General features: G+C 41.2%; 1 protein-coding gene across 3 annotated transcripts in view; it reads right to left on the bottom strand.

The window, feature by feature from the left end:
- Positions 1–687: 687 nt before the first annotated feature.
- Positions 688–22,179, bottom strand: part of FOXN2 (forkhead box N2) — a 62,428-nt gene continuing 40,936 nt past the window's right edge. For all 3 annotated transcript variants that reach the window (XM_070734688.1, XM_070734687.1, XM_070734689.1), the window contains exons 3-6: positions 8,705–8,829; positions 7,332–7,396; positions 5,822–5,890; positions 688–1,384 (exon numbers count right to left, since the gene is read on the bottom strand). In XM_070734688.1, the coding sequence (XP_070590789.1) occupies positions 858–1,384; positions 5,822–5,890; positions 7,332–7,396; positions 8,705–8,829 (786 nt within the window). In that variant the 3' untranslated portion in view covers positions 688–857. The remainder of the gene's footprint in view (positions 1,385–5,821; positions 5,891–7,331; positions 7,397–8,704; positions 8,830–22,179) is intronic.

Raw genomic sequence — 22,179 nt, 5'->3', positions numbered from 1 at the left:
AGGCTCCTCTGGCAGCCCAGAAAAGCCCAAGATAGCTGGGGTTAAAGGGGGAATGGGAGGAAACTGGCCGAGCCTTCGTGCCACACTCAAATTTCCTGGGAATTTTTTCTGGGCTCGGGTTCTTAAGTAGAAAAATGGTTCTTAAGAAGAGGCAAAAAAATCTTGAACACTTGGTTCTTATCTAGAAAAGTTCTTAAGTAGAGGTGTTCTTAGGTAGAGGTATCACTGTATATTTCATTCATTCAGTATCTAATGCTCAGAACTAGTAAGACAGTTTTCCTTAGTGTGATCAAACTCTGTATCTAGCCTCTTATTCTAAATTTGCATTGGCATCCTTCAGTCTTGAAAGACCATGGCATCATGCTCTGGATTCTAAGGTACATCATACAAAAACCTGGCAGGTCTAGAAACTGAAGAGGCATATTGGGAAATGGCAAGCAATTCTCCATAATATACAATTTTTTTAAAGAATCCCTTGTGCATAGGACAATTCATTCCTCCAATGATCTGTTGGACCCTACATGTCACATCTTTAGCACAAAGTGACCCAGCCAATGATATCCATGTGAATCAATCATTCCAATGATAATAATGAATTTTCCATTTCCTTACAATTATTGAGACTTCCTCATCCGTTTCACACAATTTCCATTGGCCCTTCAACGCACAAATTAATTGCTCTTATAATTAAAAATAAAAACAAGATTTTATAAATGGTAAAATTATAATCTGCAAAAATTAAGAACAAACAAAAAAGTCCTTTTATGGCTTTGATCTCCCTTGCAAAGGGTAAAAGGAGGAATATTGCCAGCCTAAAAAATAAAACATGTATATAGATATAGATAGATCAATTATCTTCACACTGTGTTGTCATTTTTTTTCCTTCTCTTCTGGGCGTGGCTCTTTGCAGTACTTATTAGTGAGCCAAGACAAGTGCTGATCCCAGCGAGATGAAGAAGGGACCCAGCCGCCTCTTTGAGTTCGTCATCAATTTCTTGGCAGAGTTCCTCCAGGACCTTCTGATGAGGTTGGGCCTCATCTATGATACTGACACATGGCTGCGAAGTATAACCACTGTCTGCCAGAGAATCATCGTCATCTTCGTTGTCATCTGTGTCCACTTCACTCTGAAATCCTTCGCTGCCGTCACTCCCTGTCCGGGTGGCCTCTGAGACAAATTTGTATACATCATCGACAGAGGACAGGGAAGACATGCTGGAGAGCGATGCGCAACGCTGTGCAGCCACACTGCTGGCACTGTAATTGTGGTCCTCCTTGGGGTCAATGTTAGGGACCGCTGGATCACTCTCTTCCTGGGTGTGGTTATGGAATGTGCTACCATATTTCCTTTTCTTGGAGAGCTTGAGGGATGGTGGCTTTTCACCTAAGGAAAAAAACCCGAAAATCTTCTGAAAATTCAAGGGAGACAATAAGTCCAATAAACCTATAAAACATGGCTTAGGGCCGGACTATTTACAGGACCCGTCTCCTGCCACATACCCCCCAAAGGCCAATAAGAGCACACAGAGTTGGCCTCCTCCAGGTCCCGTCGACTAAGCAATGCAGGTTGGCGGGGCCACAGGGGAGGGCCTTCTCTGTTGTCGCCCCGGCTCTATAGGATCAACTCCCTCCGGATGGATGTCCATTCTGCTCCCACCCTACTGGTCTTCGATTAGGCCACAAAGACCTGGCTTTGCCGTCAGGCCTGTGGGCCATGAATTAACAACTATCATGGCCAAATTGTATAATGGTATGTATGCATGTTGAATAGTTTAACTATGAGTTTTTAATTAAGGTTTTATGGTTTTAGATTGTATCGTTGACTTCTTTTTATTATTTTTGTATTTCATATTGTTGTAAGACGCCCTGAGTCCTTTGGGATTGGGTGGCATAAAATTCAAATAAAATAATTAAAATAAAATAAAATAAATAAAATAAAATAAATAAAGTAAATAAAATAAAATAAAATAAATAAATAAAATGTTTCCACATTTAAAACACAAGGAAAGGATTCAATTAAAACCCAGCTCAAAATAGGAATGAGACCCTTTCTTTCCCTGTGTTTATTTCTTAGCTGGAATTTTAGATCATTCATTTCTGGAATATTTTTCATTATGTAAATCAACCAAGTATTCTCTAAGGGTATTGGGCTTCTACTTCCCCAGACAGCGTGTACAATAGTTCTGCCGCCTGAAGAATTATGGAAATTGAAGTTCAATTTGTGGACAGCATCAGGTATGGAATATGTTGCTGTGTTATTTGATTGTTCTCCCTCTCTTGTTCATCACACACAACCTCTTCTTTCCCCGCTTTCACTTTTGGCTCCTCTTTTTCTGGTTTCCAGGGCATTGACTAAATATTTTACCATCTCAACTGCTCCATCCCTTTCCTCGGTGCTCAATTAATTTTCACAAGTTCCGTTACCACTTTATTTGAAAATTGAACCTAATCATAGTATTAATAATAATTCTGCTCAGTCTAGAAACAAGTGACTTGCTAGACATGCATGTAATCTTTAAGAAAAGACCTAGTGGATCTAACTAACAAAGGGATGGGCAACCATCTTTCTCTCACTAGCAACAACTTATCAGGGACAGTGTTTGGGAGTAAAGCGCTGATTGAAACCAAAGCGTTAACTGTAAGTGGATAAAGATCTTAATCCCTTCCTCTTTTAATTGTTCGGCAGAAAAGTTTAATTTAACTGCAGAAAAAACAATTGCTGCCAACCTGCCTTCCATTGAGAACCTGTATACTGCACGAGTCAAAAAGAGAGCGGGGGGAAAAATGTATTGACCCCTCGCATCCTGGACATAAACTGTTTCAATTCCTACCCTCAAAACGTCGCTACAGAGCACTGCACACCAAGACAACTAGACACAAGAACAGTTTTCCCCCGAACCCCATCACTCTACTAAACAAATAATTCCCTCAACACTGTCAGACTTTTTACTATATCTGCGCTTCTATTTCTACTAGTTTTTCTCATCATTCCTATCATCCTTTTCCTCCCACTTAGGACTGTATGACTGTAACTTGTTGCTTGTATCCTAAGATTTTTATTAATATTGATTGTTTCTTCATTGCTTATTTGACCCCTATGACAATCATTAAATATTGTACCACATGATTCTTGACAAATGTATCTTTTTCTTTTATGTACGCTGAGAGCATATGCACCAAGACAAATTCCTTGTGTGCCCAATCACACTTGGCCAATAAAATTCTATTCTATTCTATTCTGATCCAGCTCCCCAAACATAACAAACCCTGTGAAGTTAACTCAAATATTCCTTTATTAGACGCCCGAGAAGCCCCGGCAAAAAGTTTCTCTCTCATTACAGGCTAACAAGTTCATCCAACCGGGAGACAAATAGTTGTCCGCCACATCGATTCATCTCCGCCCCTCCCTTTTATCCCCAGAGCTGGGGTGGGGCTTCGCTAGTAGCGGTGGCTCTTCCTTCCCAAGGATCGGCCCCCAGATTTCCACTGCTCTCCTCTCCTCTGCCTTCTGCGCATCCACGCATCAGGCACTGGACCCAGCTGTTCCTCTTCTTCATCAGGCACCTCCAGACCTGGGGGCCATTTACTCTCCAACTGAGGGCTGACGGATGGCCCAGATTCCGCCTCTGTCTCTCTCTCTGTGTGCCAGCTCCATTCCCTGTCCTCCCTCGGAGTTCCCAGGTGGCCTTGATGCTGACCTGACTCTTCCACCTCTGATTTACCTGCCAGAAGAGCCAGTAGCCGATAGGCCACAACAGAAATATTCCACACATACACACACGCATCACTTTTCCAATCAATAGATTGCGTGGAAATGCTGTAAAACTTTATTGGCAGTGTAAATGAGTATCTTGCAAATATTCTGAAATATAGGTAATCGTCAACTTACAACCACAACTAGACACTGGAATTTCTGTCGTTAAGTCATTGCAGCCGTAAGTCAAGTTGGATCTGACTTTATGACAATTTTTACAGGGGTCATCAAGCAAATTTAGTTGCCTCAATAGGTGTTTATGGCCAGAAATTGGCAAAACATTGCAAATCATGGCCATAGGAAAATGCAACCATTTGCAAACGTGGGCAGGTTGCCAAGCACCTGAATTTAATTCACATGATCACAGTGTGGTGCAACAGCCATAAGTGTACCTGTTGCTCCATACCTGCAACAGAGGCATCTTATCCAGCATCCTGATTCCCAGAAAGCAGTTCCTTGGTGAAACTGACAATAAGGGCAATAGCTATCTATGCCAATGCAGCCTTCAACTGAAACCTGGAGGCCTACTACCCTATTTTCCCCAAAATAAGACATCCTCTGATAATAAGCCCAAAAGGGCTTTTGAGTGCATGGCAATAAGGCCAAGCGCTTATTTCAGGGTTCAAAAAAAAATAGACCTTTCAGGAAAATATGGTATCTCCCACAAGCATGCTGTTAACAGAATAGTTCTCCATGAATTTTTCTAACACTCCTCTGAAATTAGAATAGAATAGAATAGAATTTTATTGGCCAAGTGTGATTGGACACACAAGGAATTTGTCTTTGTGTATATGTTCTCAGCATACATAAAATAAAATATACATTTGTCAAGAATCATGTGGTACGACACTTAATGATTGTCATAGGGGTCAAATAAGCAATGAAGAAGCAATATTAAGAAAAATCTTAGGATAAAAGCAACATGTTACAGTCATACAGTCAACATGGGAGGAAATGGGTGAAAGGAATGATGAGAAGAACTAGTAGAATAGAAGTGCAGATTTAGTAGAAAGTCTGACAGTGTTGAGGGAATTATTTGTTTAGTGGAGTGATGGCGTTCGGGAAAAAACTGTTCTTGTGTCTCGTTGTCTTGAAGGTAAATTATTGAAGGTAATGGACTTTGTATACCTTGTGGCTCCTAATTCCATAAAGTAATACAACTATGTGAGAAGGGATTTCAGTTTCCAGGAATCTCCTGCCTATTACTTTCAGTGGATGATCCTGAGTTCTGAGTTATGGAAGAAGAAAAGGAGGGGGAATAAAAGACTTCTTCCGCTACCAGTAAAAAACAAGTAACAGCCGAGATGTAACTGGTGTAACAAAAGGTGCTTTATTTATTTATTGTTATTTATATGCCGCTCACTCCAAAATGGACTCTGAGCATCTAACAGTAGGAATAGATACAACAATAAAAACAGTTAAAATCTAATAATAAAAATCAACAATACAATAAAACAGTAATGACATAAAAAAAACATACATACTTGCAATCAACCTAATTCCAGGCCTGCTGGAAAAGTCAGGTCTTAACGGCTTTCCGTAAGATCGGTAGGGTGGAGATTTCTGGGGGCAGGTGGTTCCAGAGGATCAGAGTCACCACAGAGAAGACTCTTCCATGAGGTCCCCCCAACCTTTCTTTTTTAAAACCTTTCTTTAAATCTTTCTCCATCCCCTTGTTTAGAAAATGCTACATGACTTCCATCCTGTTTCCTTTAAACAATCCCAGAATCTTTTAGTTGCTGTTTTCAAATCATTTTGGTTGGTTTCAAGGTCAGGGTCACATAAGGGGTGAAATTACTAAAGCTTTAAGTAATCTGATAAGTTGAAGAAAACACAATAAGGTGTTTTTGGAAAAAAACTTCTGTTTATTTGCCAAGAAAGCCTCCTAGATATGTCTATACTAGGAATCAAAAAAAGCTTGAGGGAGATTTTACATCTTTAAATAACTTTCCCGGGTCCATAGCAATTTTAAAACTTGGCTTTCTCTATCAAACTGCCAATTGCTTAATCTTAGACACAGTTTTAAAAATGTATTCTTTGAAAAGAGGACAGGTTCATCGTACTTACAATCTAAAATGTCTTGTTCAATGGAAGTATTCAAGAGCATCATGGCAGTAGCAGCATCAATATCTGAATCTGAAAATCAGAAAAAGGAAAAAAACCACCCATGCCAATTAACCTCAATTAAGCTTGACCTGGAACAGTTTGATTATCACAGAATAACCAGTCAGAATTCATTCCTAGAAATTTCGATCGGAAACAATTAGCTAAAGAACAAGACTCTTGGAACTTTGATTAGTAATATGTATCAGAAAATTATTAATATAACCAAAACCTCAGCAATTAATCTGCTGTCAAATGAGAAACCCTTATATAGAACAGGGGTTTCCAACCTTAACAACTTTTAAGACTTGTGGAAAGCAAAGCTGACTGAGGAACTCTGGGAGTTAAAGTCCACAAGTCTTAAAGTTGCCAAAGTCGGAGACCTCTGATATATAACATTTTAAAAGCATTCTCGTGCTTTTTCACTGCAAAGGACGATGCTATATCAAGGCGAGGCAGTTTCCATCTGTTGATTGTTTTTTTAAACTGCTACCGGTCGGGCGGTAGGAAAAGCAAGTAGGATGCTTGGCTGCATAGCTAGAGGTATAACAAGCAGGAAGAGGGAGATTGTGATCCCCTTATATAGAGCGCTGGTGAGACCACATTTGGAATACTGTGTTCAGTTCTGGAGACCTCACCTACAAAAAGATATTGACAAAATTGAACGGGTCCAAAGACGGGCTACAAGAATGGTGGAAGGTCTTAAGTATAAAACGTATCAGGAAAGACTTAATGAACTCAATCTGTATAGTCTGGAAGACAGAAGGAAAAGGGGGGACATGATCGAAACATTTAAATATGTTAAAGGGTTAAATAGGGTTCAGGAGGGAAGTGTTTTTAATAGGAAAGTGAACACAAGAACAAGGGGACACAATCTGAAGTTAGTTGGGGGAAAGATAAAAGGCAACATGAGAAAATATTATTTTACTGAAAGAGTAGTAGATCCTTGGAACAAACTTCCAGCAGACGTGGTTGGTAACTGAATTTAAACATGCCTGGGATAAACATATATCCATCCTAAGATAAAATACAGAAAATAGTATAAGGGCAGACTAGATGGACCATGAGGTCTTTTTCTGCCGTCAGTCTTCTATGTTTCTATGTTTCTTTTCACTGCAGGATGTTATTCTCACACAGCAATGTAGTGCAATGAAAACTAGCCATACTTCTGAAGCAACCCAGGCAGTTCAAATAATACCACTGTTGAAACTTCAAATGAAAGTTTCCAATCTTAGTACTCTTAGTTTTCCCATTTGTTATCTGCACAAATGCTGTGACCAAAATCTTGCAACTATGAACAAGTTTGGAGTTCCAATTCTTCCTTCTCCTCGAGTGGTCAAATTCCCCTTATATCAATAAAATGCAGTTCCAGTCAGATTTATGGAATCTGTTTCCTATCTGCCTACCTTGAAGGGCTGACCAATTCAGACTCTTTAACAAAGGATAGGTAAAGGGGCAACAGAAAAATGCTTACCTTTGATAGATCGTCCCTGACACTGTTTCCGAACTGAGGTTAAATAGCAAGGAGATGATGAACCACTGGAAGAGAGGAAAAAGAACTCAAAATTCAGCATCTATGCTATGGAAGACAAAATTAATATGAGCCAATCGTATTTTCAGCTATTATGATTTTAATACACATAATTAAATGTATGTACAAACTCCAGGAACTTTCAAATGGATCCTCAAAAGAACCATACCAAATTGATTTTGAAATCAACTATTACAGATACCAGTTTTCTTTTCATTCCAAATCATGGTTGTATCAAAACATTTTAAATTTGTGATCCGTCTTTATTTTTTATTGGCCATGTTTCAATCTTTTGCGAGATATTAGAAATAGGACAAATTGATGTTGAAAAAGATTATCCAACCAGGCTTATTCATCTGCCAGTCCCTTTATCAATCCACTTGATTACTATATCATAAATAAAATAGCTGCTTTAGTTGGACTAGAGTAGGCCCAGTATTTCCTCAATAAAAGCACTTAACTGGCATAGAAAAGATCCCAAAGTTTCTTACATTTTCAATTTAAAAACATATAGCAGGTTATCTAAATACTGTATGTGCTTGTCTAAAATCATACAAAGTTATCTGCACAACAAAAATAAATTGATTATTTATTTATTTATTTTTATTAGATTTGTGTGCCGCCCCTCTCCGTCTGAATTATGCAGATTTTATGCAAGTTACTAACAGGTGAGATGAAAATATAAAACAGCCTTGTTCAGTGCTGGTCTCCTGTATTGAGGCATGATGATTTGGGAGGAGGGGGAAGCCCTCAATGCCTTTGGGGACAGAGAATGCAGGGTCTCTCCTCTGGACATGGAAGGCGATGAGCCGAGGTGGCGCAGTGGGTAGAGTGCAGTACTGCAGGCCACTAAAGCTGACATCACTGGCTCAAGGTTGACTCAGCCTTCCATCTTTCTGAGGTAGGTAAAATGAGGATCCGGATTGTGGGGGCGATATGCTGGCTTTCTTAAAAAGTGCTATTGCTAACGTGTTGTAAGCTGCCCTGAGTCTAAGGAGAAGGGCGGCATTAAAAAATCAAATAGATAGATAGATAGATAGATAGATAGATAGATAGATAGATAGATAGATAGATAGATAGATAGATAGATAGATAGATAGATAGATAATTAATGACAAAATATGGGATCTGCCATTGAGTATGAAAAATTTGAAAATCCTCCAATTTTCAAAAAGGAAAATAAAAGGGATACAGAAAAACAGCTTTCCATGTAGCAGTGTTGTCAAAATACAAACTGTCCCGTTTTCTCTTTTAGTAATATTATCTGGAAAACCTTTTCTTCCAAAGCTGTATCGCTTGGAAAAAAGAAATCCTACCTTAGTGGTGACGCTGGTGGGGTATAAAATGCAAACGCAGAGGGAAATGGTTGCTTCTTCAGAGCCTGTACAAGGTTTGGTTTATATTCTGGATCCACACACCACAATGAGCCTTTTCCGTTCACCTAGGAAACAACCGTGCATTAAGCAGCGATTACAGGCAGTTTCAATAGGAAGATCACATCTAAAAGTGTATTACACTCCACAGGTGCTTGAATAAAATACAAGGCATCACTGTTTTTATGTCTAAAGACCTCAAGATGAATATGAACACAGCTGGAGGCACACGTTTCTGAATAAGCATGGTCAATGGATCATTTAAATATGTTAAAGGGTTAAATAAGGTCCAGGAGGGAAGTGTTTTAAACAAGAAAGTGAAGACAAGAACAAGGTGGCACAATCTGAGGTAAGTTGGGGGGAAGATCAGAAGCAACGCGAGAAAATATTATTTTACTGAAAGAGTAGTAGATGCTTGGAAAAAACTTCCAGCAGACGTGGCTGGTAAATCCACAGTAACTGAATTTAAACATGCCTGGGATAAACATATATCCATCCTAAGATAAAATACAGGAAATAGTATAAGGGCAGACTAGATGGACCATGAGGTCTTTTTCTGCCGTCAATCTTCAATGTTTCTATATTTCTATTACAGCATCATTGCTGCAATCCCACCACTTTGGCACTGTACTGATCACTGGTAATAGCAGCAGAAGACCTCGTGAAAGAACTGCCATCCCTACCACTCTGTGCCTCTCCAGAAGATTGACTCACCTCAGAAATGTGATGGGAAAAGAAGGGCCTTGCAACTTCCCTCACAAGTGCTTTCCTTTTCCTCATGGCAGCACAGAGATCATATTTATGGACAAATACCCTTTAAATCTAATGTTCACCCACTTGGAAAGTTTGGAATTTATTTTTTTTTGCCACTACCAAATTTAAACAAAAAAAATTATTTATCACATATACCCACCATTCTTAGTCCACAAAGTCGTGCACTTCGAAAATGTCTGCCATGTTGTAGACATTATTATTTATTATTTATTATTATTATTATTTATTATCATTATTTTATTATTATTATTATTATTATTTATTAGATTTGTATGCCGCCCCTCTCCGCAGACTCGGGGTGGCTCACAACAGTGATAAAAACAATACATGGTAACAAATCTAATAATTAAAATCTAAAATAAGAGTTTTACATTAAAAAGTCTAAAAAGAAAAAGACCCCAATATATAAAAACATACACACAGTCATATCATACACAAAACTACATAGGCAAGGGGAGATGTCTCAGTTCCCCCATGCCTGACGGCAGAGGTGAGTTTTAAGACGTTTACGAAAGGCAAGGAGGGTGGGGGCAATCCTAATCTCTGGGGGGAGGTGATTCCAGAGGGTCAGAGCCGCCACAGAGAAGGCTCTTCCCCTGGGTCCCGCCAGACGACATTCCCTCTCCCCCCTCCTTTTACCACCTTTCCTAAACTTCTAGTACGTTCCTCTTTTTTCCTCTTCTTTCTTCTCTCATGATTTTACCTACTTACTTTAAAATTTGTATACTTACTTTTCAATCTAATGTTATGTACAAATACAGTGATCTCTCGATTATCGCAGGGGTTACGTTCCAAGACCTCCCGCGATAATCGATTTTCCGCAGTATAGTGGTGCGGAATGTGCAGATGGTGGAGCCGGGGAGCGATGAAAGTGCGGAAGCCGACAAAGATTGCTTTGAATGTCGGCTGCCCCCGCCCCCCGATCTTCGGCTCCTCGCTGCTGCCGCGCTGCCGCGCTGCCGAGCAGATTAGCTGCTGGGTGGCCGAAGAAACCTTCCCTGGGTCTTCCCCGCCGCCCACGCAAAGGGGAAACCCCGATCTTCGGCTCCTCGCTGCTGCCGCGCTGCCGAGCAGATCAGCTGCTGGGCGGCCGAAGAAACCTTCCCTGGGTCTTCCCCGCCGCCCACGCAAAGGGGAAACCCCGATCTTCGGCTCCTCGCTGCTGCCCGCCCGCCGCTCGCCCGCCCGCCGCTCGAGAGCAAGAGGGGGAGAGATATAGAAAGAGAGAGAAGGAAAGAAAGAGATGAGAGAGGGAAGAGAGTGTGAGAGAGGAAGAAGCAAGATAGAGAAAGAGAGAGAGAAAGAAAGATGAGAAAGGAAGGAAGAGAGTGACATCATCGGGTGGGAAAAACCGCGGTATAGCAAAAAAAATGTGGAGTATTTTTTAATTAATATTTTTTGAAAAACCGTGGTATAGCGTTTCGCGATAATCAAGACCGCGAAAATCGAGGGATCACTGTATATATAACTCCTGTTATAACACATTGATATATACCATATTATGTATAAAACAAGATTTTCCCTTATTGTATACCCCTCCCCTTTCCCCCTTCCTCCCATTTTCCTTCCCCTCCCCCTTTTTAAACTATTTATACTCAATAAACTATTTTTTTAAAAAACATTTTAAAAAAACCCAATGGATATCTTGTGTGCCAAGCTTCTCCAACCTGTACCTACATTTTCATAAGACATTAAAAATGTGGCATTATTTATGTATTAGATTTATGTCCCTGCTTTTACTTCTCAAGATCAAGATTTGTCAAGCCCCACTAGGCAGACCAGATCAGGAATTCAACTCCACACCAAAGCTAAAATTGATTTCATTTAGATTTGGCTATAGTAATGAAATTATGAAAGTTTGATTGTGCTGTACCTTCCTTTGTCTATTTTCAATGAATTAGGCAGGTTTCTGCCTGAGCTGCTTCCAAACTAATTTTATCTTTTTGTTCTGGACTTCATCCCCTTTTGCTTTGGCAATAGTTCCTGCAAGGTCATCTGGCTTACTTATTTACTTAACCACTTACGGTATTTTTCGGACTATAAGATGCACAGGACTATAAAAACACACCTAAATTTACAGGAAGAAAACAAGAACAAAATAGTTTTTGGCCTCTGCACGTAGGATTTTCACCCTCCCAGCTCCCCCGAAGTACTTTGCAATGCACCGCAAGGCCCATTTTTGATAAAAATGCACCCATTTTTAGCCTACAGTGCTTCTGGGGGCCGGGGAGGCAAAAAACCCCCACATTCAGTCTATAAGACGCACCTAAATTTTTGCCCAATTTTGGGAAGGGGGGGGGGGAAGGTGTGTCTTATACTCGAAAAAATACGGTCCTTACTTACAGCTTTAGCAATTTGCTTTTCAATACTTGATTTTAAAAATGGCAAATTACTTGTATTGATTTATTGAAGTATATAGTTCCTCTAAAATATATTTTTACATAAAAAAGACCAAATGACCATAATTTAAAATAAATTAAATAATTTAAAATAAATTAAATAAAAGTAATTAAAAATAAAATAATTTATAATAATTAATTTAAAAAAATTAAACTTCATATTAAACAACTGCTGTGATAACAAATGTCTGAGGGCCAAAAACACTCCAGCCAGTTGATGGAGCATTTGGCCTCTGCCGGTGACCAATGGCCCAAAAGTACATGTCCCTATGAGTGGGCATCCCAAACCGTCAGCCTGGTGTCCGTGGTGATGGTCGTCAAGTGGGGCTCTCTGAAGAGACATCCCTTGGATATAGCGGGCGAGAGCCAGCAGGTCAGAGAGCGATGAACCCTCAGAGAGACCAGGACCCCGTTCTGCGATGTGCTGCGGCCCACTATCTAGAAGTGTAAAAGGAACCATTGAACTCCCTAGAGAGCAGGCATGCCCAGGGAGTTATGGAAATACAGTAGTACCTCATGATACGAACCCCTCGTCATACAAACTTTTCAAGATACAAACCCGGGGTTTGGATTTTTTTTGCCCCCTCTTACGAACTTTTTTCGCCTTATGAACCGCCGCCGCTGGCGGGATGCCCCACCTCCGGACTTCCGTTGGAAGCGAAGCACCCGTTTTTGTGATCCTGGGATTCCCCTAAGGCTCCCCTCCATGGGAAATCCCACCTCCCAGGATCGCAAAAACGGGCGCTCCGCTGGGCGCCGCCGCCCAGCTGTCACCTTCCAAAACAGCTGGGGGGCTTCTCGGTGTTCTCCCGAACACCGAACCCAGAAGTTCGGCAAAAGTTCGGATTCGGGTTCGAGAGAACACTGAGAAGCCCCGCCACTCGTCTGTCACCTTCCAAAACAGCCGGGGGACTTCTCGGCGTTCTCCCGAATGCCGAACCCAAACTTTTGCCAAACTTCTGGGTTCGGTGTTCAGGATAACGCCGAGAAGTGCCCCGGCTGTTTTGGAAGGTGAAGGCTTGCACAGAAGCTCTGGGAGGGGATTTTTGCCTTCCAGAGAGCTTCAGGGAGGATGGGAGAGGGCGTTTTTACCCTCCCCTGGCTCCATAGTCTTTGGAGCCTGGGGAGGGTGAAACATGAGCCTACTGGGCCCACCAAAAGTTAGAAAACAGGCCATTTCTGGCCTCCAGAGGGCCTTCTGGGGGCGGGGAAAGCTATTTTCGCCCTCCAAAGGCAGTGAATTATGGGTGTGGGCACTCATGCATGTGCAATGATACGTGCCCACACTCTTTTGGCACCCGAGGGGAAAAAAAGTTCGACATCACTGCCCTGCACTCTTGGGAATCTATGACAACTCCCAAGTAGAGCAGGGAGATAGAGGGGGAAATATGGCTTTTGTCCAAATTGACGGAGAATCCATGCTATCTCAGTATTAAGAGGTTTACCTGCAGGTGTTGCACGCAAGATGATGCTTGCACTGAAACATCATCTAATACTGAATACGCATTGGCAAGGACCTAAGCTGGGCCACCAAGGCCTCCAGCATTTTGTGAATACCCTAGGGGTGGAAGACAGTCCAAAGGTCAGGGCCCTGTTCGGAAGATGCCTGCCTGCATAACAAAATCAAAAATACTTCAGATAATGATGATGAGTCAGAATGTGCAGGTAAGCTTTAGTAAGATCCGAGAAGGCCAGGAAATCGCCCCAACAGACACATGTCAGAATAGACAGGAGTGAGTGTATCTTGAACCTGCAATATTTAATGTAACGGTTCAGATGCTTTAGATTCAGGATAGCCCTTCATCCCCCAGATGCTTTGGGGACTACAAAAAGGATAGAATAAAATCCCTGCCCTTGCTGGTCCTGAGGAACCTCCTGGATGGCTCAAATATTCATCAACTGTTGGACTGCTGAATCCATGAGTGCTTTCTCTGAGGGCACCTTGGACACTGGGCAATGAAGAAAAAATTCCAGGGGAAGGGAGAGAAATTCCAGGGAGAGATCAAAGCGGATCATCTCTCGAATCCAGCTATCCTGAGTGGTCTAGCCCCAAAGATTGGAAAATAGCGCCAGACCCAATTTACCCAATGAGGTAAATCTGGCTTCCCAATGGAGACTGTTGTACAAGGTAATCACATGACCCTGGGACACTTTGACTATCATAAATATATGTCAGTTACCAAGTGTCTGAATTTTGATCACAATTCCATGGGGATGCTGCAATGGTTATTAAGTGCGAAAAATGGTCATGTCACTTCTTTCAGTGCCGTTGTAATTTCAAATGGTTATTAATGAACTGCTGTAAATCAAAGACTGTCTATATGTCTTCAGAAAAAGCTATTTTTAAACACAAAAACAAAAGCAATGTAGCATTAGTAAAACTGGGGGAAATTGAGACAAAGCCTGGAATAAATTCCTCAAACAATGCATTATAAAATTATTGACTAAAATTAGATTTTGGCACCTACTCCTTTCTTCATCAGGAATGCTTCCTGCAGATTTTAAGATGTGCTCTTTCCCCCAATCTCACTCCAGGACCTGGCAATCTAGTTTTAACAACAACAACAACAACAACAACCACAACAGAGTTGGAAGGGACCTTGGAAGTCTTCTAGTCCAACCCCCTGCTTACACTATTTCAGACAAATGGTTGTCCAACATCTTCTTTAAAACTTCCAGTGTTAGAGCATTCACAACTTCTGGAGGCAAGCTGTTCCACTGATTAATTGTTCTCACTGTCAGGAAATTTCTCCTTAGTTCTAAGTTACTTCTCCCCTTGTTTAGTTTCCACCCATTGCTTCTTGTTCTACCCTCAGGTGCTTGGTTGACTCCCTTCTTTGTGGCAACCCCTGAAATTGGAACACTGCTTTCATGTCTCCCGTGGTCCTTCTTTTCATTAAACTAGCCATGCCCAGTTCCTGCAACTGTTCTTCATATGTTTTAGCCTCTAATCCCCTAATCATCTTTGTCGCTCTTCTCTGCACTTTTTCTAGAGTCTCAACATCCTTTTTGGATCGTGGCGACCAAAACTGAATGCAGTATTTGGAGTGTGGCCTCACCGAAGCCTTATAAAGTGGTATTAACACTTCACGTGATCTTGATTCTATCCCTCTGTTAATGCAGCCTAGAACTGTGTTGGCTTTTTTGGCAGCTGCTGCACACTGCTGGCTCATATTTAATTGGTTGTCCACTAGGACTCCAAGATCCCTACTAATAGAAATATAGAAACATAGAAGATTGACGGAAGAAAAAGACCTCAGTAGTTACTACTATTGAGCAATGTACCACATATACTGTATCTGTGCATTTTGTTCTTCTTGCCTACATGTAGAACTTTAGTTTTGTTTTTGCAGACCGCCCATATTTTGCATTACTCTTTTAAATATCCTGGAATGGAAGAAAATATACTGTACCAGACAAAGATTCAGCAGGCTGATAAATGCTGAATCAGATTTGAATCCTATTTCTGATACCCAGTGCCAAACCACTTCCCTCTGCTGGTTTAAATATATTTATCTTGTTCTAGGCAATTTGGTTATTCGGCGTCTTTTTTCACCTGGGTTTGCATACATGTTTTATTAATATTTTGTCTTCAAATGCCTGCTTGGAAGCATTAAAACTGAAGTTGAAAACATCAATAGATAGGATTAATAGAGTAATTTCTTAATAGCAGCCCTGCTTGTATTTCTAATTGGCTTTTATTTGGAGAGGCCTTTTGTAAAAGGGTGTTTAGGACATAATGCACGCATTCATCCTCAGCCATCTCTTTCTCTTCAGACAATGAATAAACAGGCACTATTCCAAAATAGCTATGACTTTTCCTATCGGTTCCCAATGTTCCTTTCCAAATGCTCAAGGTGAATTAACTGGGGCTCTCTTTTTGTTATTCTTAACAAGATATCTCAAATAAGGTACATCTGGCCAAGAGATACTGCCAAAAGCATTTAAGAATTGAATTTCACTGGGGTATAGCGATATAATTGGACTTCATATTTTTTAAATATATACTTATTATCCTCCTTTTTCATAGGACTGCCAGCAATTCTTCATCCAGGGAAATCAAAGCAATTCCTGTTTCAACTTCAAACAATGATGCATCAAGATGGCTCACTGGGCACCTCATTATCTATTTTAAAGCCAAATTCTAGTGCATGCAAAGACATCACTGGGTGGTAAGTAATCTCATTTCAATTACTGAACCTAATGCACTTTTAATTTTAAGTCCTATAAATAAGAACCTGAAAAAGTTGGAATAATCTCAATGGTCCCAATATGTTACAATATGCAGGATGTTTTTATAAGTCATTGGGTTTATCATTTTTTTGCCATGAAGTGTGATACACCAGGTAGATTTGAATTAATGCAATTTATTCTTTTGAATAATTTTATTCCTCTTGAATAAAATAAGATGATAAGTTATTTTTCAAATAATAAAATTTGCACATAGAAAGTTCCTTTGAGTAACTTAATTAACAAATTGAGAACAATCACTACTGCACCAATTCACTCACCATATTGGGGGGGGGGAATCCTCAAATTTTTTATTTATTTAAAACATTTACCGTATTTTTCAGAGTATAAAAGGAACCAGCTTATAAGAGGCACCTTAGTTTTTGGGGAGGAAAATTGGGAAAAGAATCTGGTTAGCATTCTTAGTCTGGTCAGCTTCAGCACATTATTTTATCATCTGGTTAGGGCTTAAAAAAAACTTATTCAGAGAGTAATAATGAAAGAGCCTGCAAGCCAGTAAGAGCTGGGAACATCATTAGCACCTGGAAAGAAACAGTCTGAGCAAGTATAGCAATGAAAAAAACCCTGCAAAGATTTAGGGCTTGGAAAACATTCTTTGTAAAGAGTAACAATGAAAGAGCTTGCAAGAGGGTAAGAGCTGGGAACATCGTTAGCACCTGGTTAGAGATGGAAAGAAACATTTGGAGCAAATTATAGCAATGAAAAAAACTCTGCAAAGACTTAGGGTTTAGAAAACATTCTTTGCAAATAGTAACAATGAAAGAACCTGCAAGGTAAGAGCTGGGAAGATGGTTAGCACCTAGTTTGGGGTGGGAAGCGGTTTTTTTTTTTTAAAAAAAGCTGCATTCAGAGTATAAGACGCACCTAAATTTTCAGCCCCTTTTAGGGAGAGAAAAGGTGCGTCATATACTCCGAAAAATACAGTATATAGCTGCCCTTCTTGAACCAAACTCTGGGTGTCTCACAACCTCAAAATAAAATCTATCTACAATAATAAAACATCAAAACAAAAAAAATTGGCATCACAACTAAACTTTCCCATGTAACCCGTAAATTCAACCTAACCCAATGTTTGGGGAAAAAAGAGAAATCTGAAGTATTTTTCAGAAGGTTAAGTGGAGGCTGCTGATCCTCTGGAGGAAGAGAGTTCCATATGACAGGTGCTGCCACAGAGATGGTATGTTTCTAAGACAGTGTTTCTCAACCTTGGGCGTTTGAAGATGGGTGGACTTCAACTCCCAGAATGAATTCTGGGAGTTGATGTCCACCCATCTTCAAACGCCCAAGGTTGAGAAACACTGTTCTAAGATAATATTTAATGGAAGGGATTAGGCATGCCCATGTTTCCAATCTGAGAGGCAATCATATCAATAACCTAGTCTTATATCATATAGGGCTTTAACTGTAATAATCATCACCTTAAATTGAATTTCACCCAGAACAATATTGGGAGCTTGATTGTAATCCAGATAGTTTAGAACTTAGCATGTCCATGTGTGATTTATTTTCGTGTGTCCATAGCTTTAGAAGAAATTTTCAGAGACCATACCATTTTTTGAATATTGCAAGTCTTTTCTGGATGGAAATAATTCATTTAGAGCAGTGGTTCTCAACCTTTCTAATGCCGCGACCCCTTAATATAGTTCCTCATCTTGTGGTGACCCCCAACTATAAGTTTAGCACCAATTCTTCCAACAGATCTTTAAGCTGATTGGCAAGAGGTCAGAGGGACACCCCCCTGTAAACACCTGATTGGTTGGTTTGTAAAAATGTGTTCCGAGATGCCAGAATAGAAGCTTTAGCTGCTAACACCATTGGAAATTTGTCTTTTCCCATGGTCTTAGGCGACCCTTGTGAAATGGTCGTTCGACCCCCAAAGGGGCCCCGACCCCAAGGTTGAGAACCACTGATTTAGAGGAAGTCTGTACTAATTTCTATGCCAGTTCCTAGCCCCAGGCTATTTTTCCAAATTGAACTGCTGAAATTCAGTAGAAAAACAAAGAAATTTGATGCCCAACCTCTCAACTATTTGGAGAAGGCTGTGTACTCAATTAGAGATTCCCCAAGGGATGCGTATTTGTTTAGCAAATCTAATTTATCTAAGCATTTTGTATCCTACCCTGCTTTGTTCAAAATACTTCTGTTAGTAACTTTTCTTTAATGATCTGATCCCTTTTAACATTTGGATCAATATTACAAACAAAAACATTTCATCCATACAGCGAAGTTTAACATCTGTGGTACATTTGGGAGATCAAGCATTGTAAAAACCTCTTTCCTAACACTCTCTATATAGAGAGATACATCATTCTCATAATGAAGGTTCCCATTTTAATTCCACCATTTGAGTTCAACAAACTTGCTTTTAAAAAGGATAACTTTAGGATTTGTGTGTATGTTTGGTTTTTATAATAAGGGTTTTTAGTTGTTTTATTAAATTGGATTGTTACATGTTGTTTTTTATCAATGTTGTTAGCCGCCAGGAGTCTGCGGAGAGGGGCGGCATACAAATCCAATAAATAATAATAATAATAATTAGTCTTCAAGATTCATTATGACAGGCTTCTCTAATCTAGTGACCTCCAGATATGTAGAGACCAAATCCCAGAATTCCTTGTCAGTAATATTTCCAACCTATTTAGAGGAATCTGAGAATTGCTGGATGGAACAATTCAAACTTCTACAGGTAGCCCTTAACTTACAATAATTTGTTCACTGTTTGAAATTATAACAATGTTGAATGAAGGTGGCTATAAGCCGGTTATTGGAATTCTGGCCATCCCAGCATCTTCAGTCATGTGATCATGATCTTGAAGCTAAGTCATGCTTACAATTAGTTGCAGGGCCATAATTTCCATTTGTGACCTTCTTTGCCAACTTCCACAGAAGTCAATGAGGCAGCCATCAGGGAAGGTCACAAATCTGAGGTAGGTTCCCCCCCCCCACATATGCCTTCTCCAAACCCCTATGCCGCACCAGCCATTTGCACATTCCTGTAGTGTACCCTCCCCAGGCCTCACTGCATTTCCCCCACTTCTCACACTCCCTCCCTAAGCCTCACTCTCACTTCACATCTTCTTTCACCAGGCAACAGCCATTTAGTTTAGTTTAGTTTAGTTTAGTTTATTTGGATTTGTATGCCGCCCCTCTCCGAAGACTTGGGGCGGCTAACAACAATAAAAAACAATGTAACAAATCTAATATTAAAAAGTAATCTAAAAACCCCAATTTAAGAGACCAATCATACCAACAAACATACCATGTATAAATTCTATAAGCCTAGGGGGAAGGGAGAAAAAATTTTCAATTCCCCCATGCCTGACAACAGAGGTGGGTTTTAAGGAGCTAGCGAAAGGCAAGGAGGGTGGGGGCAACTCTGATATCTGGGGGAGAGCTGGTTGCAGAGGGTCGGGGCCGCCACAGAGAAGGCTGTTCTCCTGGGTCCCGCCAAATGACATTGTTTAGTCGACGGGACCCGGAGAAGGCCAACTCTGTGGGACCTAACCGGTCGCTGGGATTCGTGCGGCAGGAGGCGGTCCCGGAGATATTCTGGTCCGGTGCCATGAAGGGCTTTATAGGTCATAACCAACACTTTGAATTGTGACCAGAAACTGATCGGCAATCAATGCAGACTGCGGAGTGTTGGAGTAACATGGGCATGCCTTGGGAAGCCCATGATTGCTCTCGCAGCTGCATTCTGCACGATCTGAAGTTTCCGAACACTTTTCAAAGGTGGCCCCATGTAGAGAGCATTACAGTAGTCGAGCCTCGAGGTGATGAGGGCATGAGTGACTGTGAGCAGTGAGTCCCGGTCCAGATAGGGCTGCAACTGGTGCACCAGGCGAACCTGGGCAAACGCCCCCCTCGCCACAGCTGAAAGATGTTTCTCTAATGTGAGCTGTGGATCGAGGAGGACGCCCAAGTTGCGGACCCTCTCTGAGAAGGTCAGTAATCCCCCCCCCCCAGGGTTATGGACGGACAGATGGAATTGTCCTTGGGAGGCAGAACCCACAGCCACTCCGTCTTATCCGGGTTGAGCTTGAGTCTGTTGACACCCATCCAGACCCCAACAGCCTCCAGGCACCGGCACATCACTTCCACTGCTTTGTTGACTGGACATTTACCTGCTTGCAAGACGCTTTGCAAGGTTATGCAACTTCCTGCCGGCCTGGTGGTTGGAAGCTGCCACGAAGTTGCCTCACCTAATAACCATGTGAGTCAGTTAACAGGACTGCAGGGATTACCATCACTAAACAATGCAGGTTCATTTTACAACCACAACGATGGAAATTCTGGCCCCAATTCTCTCAAAGCGAAGAACTACTCATGCCCTTGTTCAGGATTTATGGGCTTTGTTTGTCTCAGTGGATTAGGGAATAAAATACTCTGAGAGCATATAGGCTGAGTGTTCTGGAAACTTTAATCAAAGCACGTAGGAAGGGTACTAATATGAGAGAAATCTTCACAGTTAACCTTTAGTATACCAAAAACAGTAAAGTAACTTTAAAAAGTGAGCATTTAATCAGAAATCTGTTGTGCTTTATTTATTTAAATAGTGATTCTGATGGTGTAAAATAAGGGAAAGGAACAAATATGTGTGACTTAAAACCTCTCCATGAAAACTGGCCTCTAATTGGGCTGCAATATTAACTCAGATGAAAAGCCTTACTACCACCATCATAGAGAAATACAGTGGTACCTCTACCTAAGAACGCCTCTACTTACGAAATTTTCTAGATAAGAACCGGGTGTTCAAGATTTTTTTGGCCTACTCTCAAGAACTATTTTCTACTTACAAACCCAAGCCTCCAAAACTGCAACCGGAAAAGGCAGGGAGAAGCCTCTGTGGGGCCTCTCTAGGAATCTCCTGGGAGGAAACAGTGCTGGAAAAGGTGGGGAGAAGCTTGTGTGAGGTCTCTCTAGGAATCTCCTGGGAGGAAACAGGGCCTCCACTCTCCCTGTGGTTTCCCCAATCGCGCACATTATCTGCTTTTACATTGATTCCTATGGGAAAAATTGCTTCTTCTTACAAACCATTCTACTTAAGAACCTGGTCACGGAACGAATTAAGTTCGTAAGTAGAGGTACCGCTGTACTTGCAATGTAACAAAGCAACATTCAATATACAGTGATACCTTGTCTTACAAACTTAATTGGTTCTGGGATGAGGTTCTTAAGGTGAAAAGTTTGTAAGACGAAACAATGTTTCCCATAGGAATCAATGGAAAAGCAATTAATGCGTGCAAGCCCAAAATTCACCCCTTTTGCCAGCCGAAGCGCCCATTTTTCCGCTGCTGGGATTACCCTGAGGTTCCCCTCCATGGGAAACCCCACCTCCGGACTTCTGTGTTTTTGCGATGTTGCAGGGGAATCCCAGCAGGGGAATCCTAGCATTGCAAAAACAAGCGCTTCACTGGCAATGGAAGTCCGGAGGTGGGGTTTCCCATGGAGGGGAACCTCAGGGGAATCCCAGCAGCGCAAAAACGGGTGCTTCGCTGGCAACGGGAGTCTGGAGGCGGGGCATTCCAGCGGCGGCGGTGGGTTTGTAAGGTGAAAATAGTTTGTAAGAAGAGTCAAAAAAAATCTTAAACCCCGGGTTTGTATCTCGAAAAGTTTGTATGATGAGGCGTTTGTAAGATGAGGTATCACTGTATTTGACTTGCATATCTTGTTTCCATTGCATAAGCAGTTCTTCTTTAATTTCTACAAAACCAGTTCTGGCAGAATAACTAAAAAGGCTAGCTATGTGCCCTCAGATGCTCCTGAGTTTATGTTACATCAAAACACACAAACACATGTGCACTTGGTACCCACCCTCGTGCCTGAGTTTAAAAAGACAGAGAAGAGAGATGACATCTCCCACCTCCAGCCAGGAGCACACCAGATCAGCACAGCTTCTGCCTTGCGCTACCAGTCACTCATAAGCCAGCCAAGCAAGAGGAAATGCTACCATGGCAACACAAACCAGGCTGCTTATAGAGCTGGTGCTTTACA

This window comes from Erythrolamprus reginae, chromosome 1 (genome assembly GCF_031021105.1).
Source record: "Erythrolamprus reginae isolate rEryReg1 chromosome 1, rEryReg1.hap1, whole genome shotgun sequence".
NCBI lineage: Eukaryota > Metazoa > Chordata > Lepidosauria > Squamata > Dipsadidae > Erythrolamprus > Erythrolamprus reginae.
Note: the sequence above shows the minus strand (reverse complement) of the source record. Positions and strands in the feature narration are given on the sequence as shown.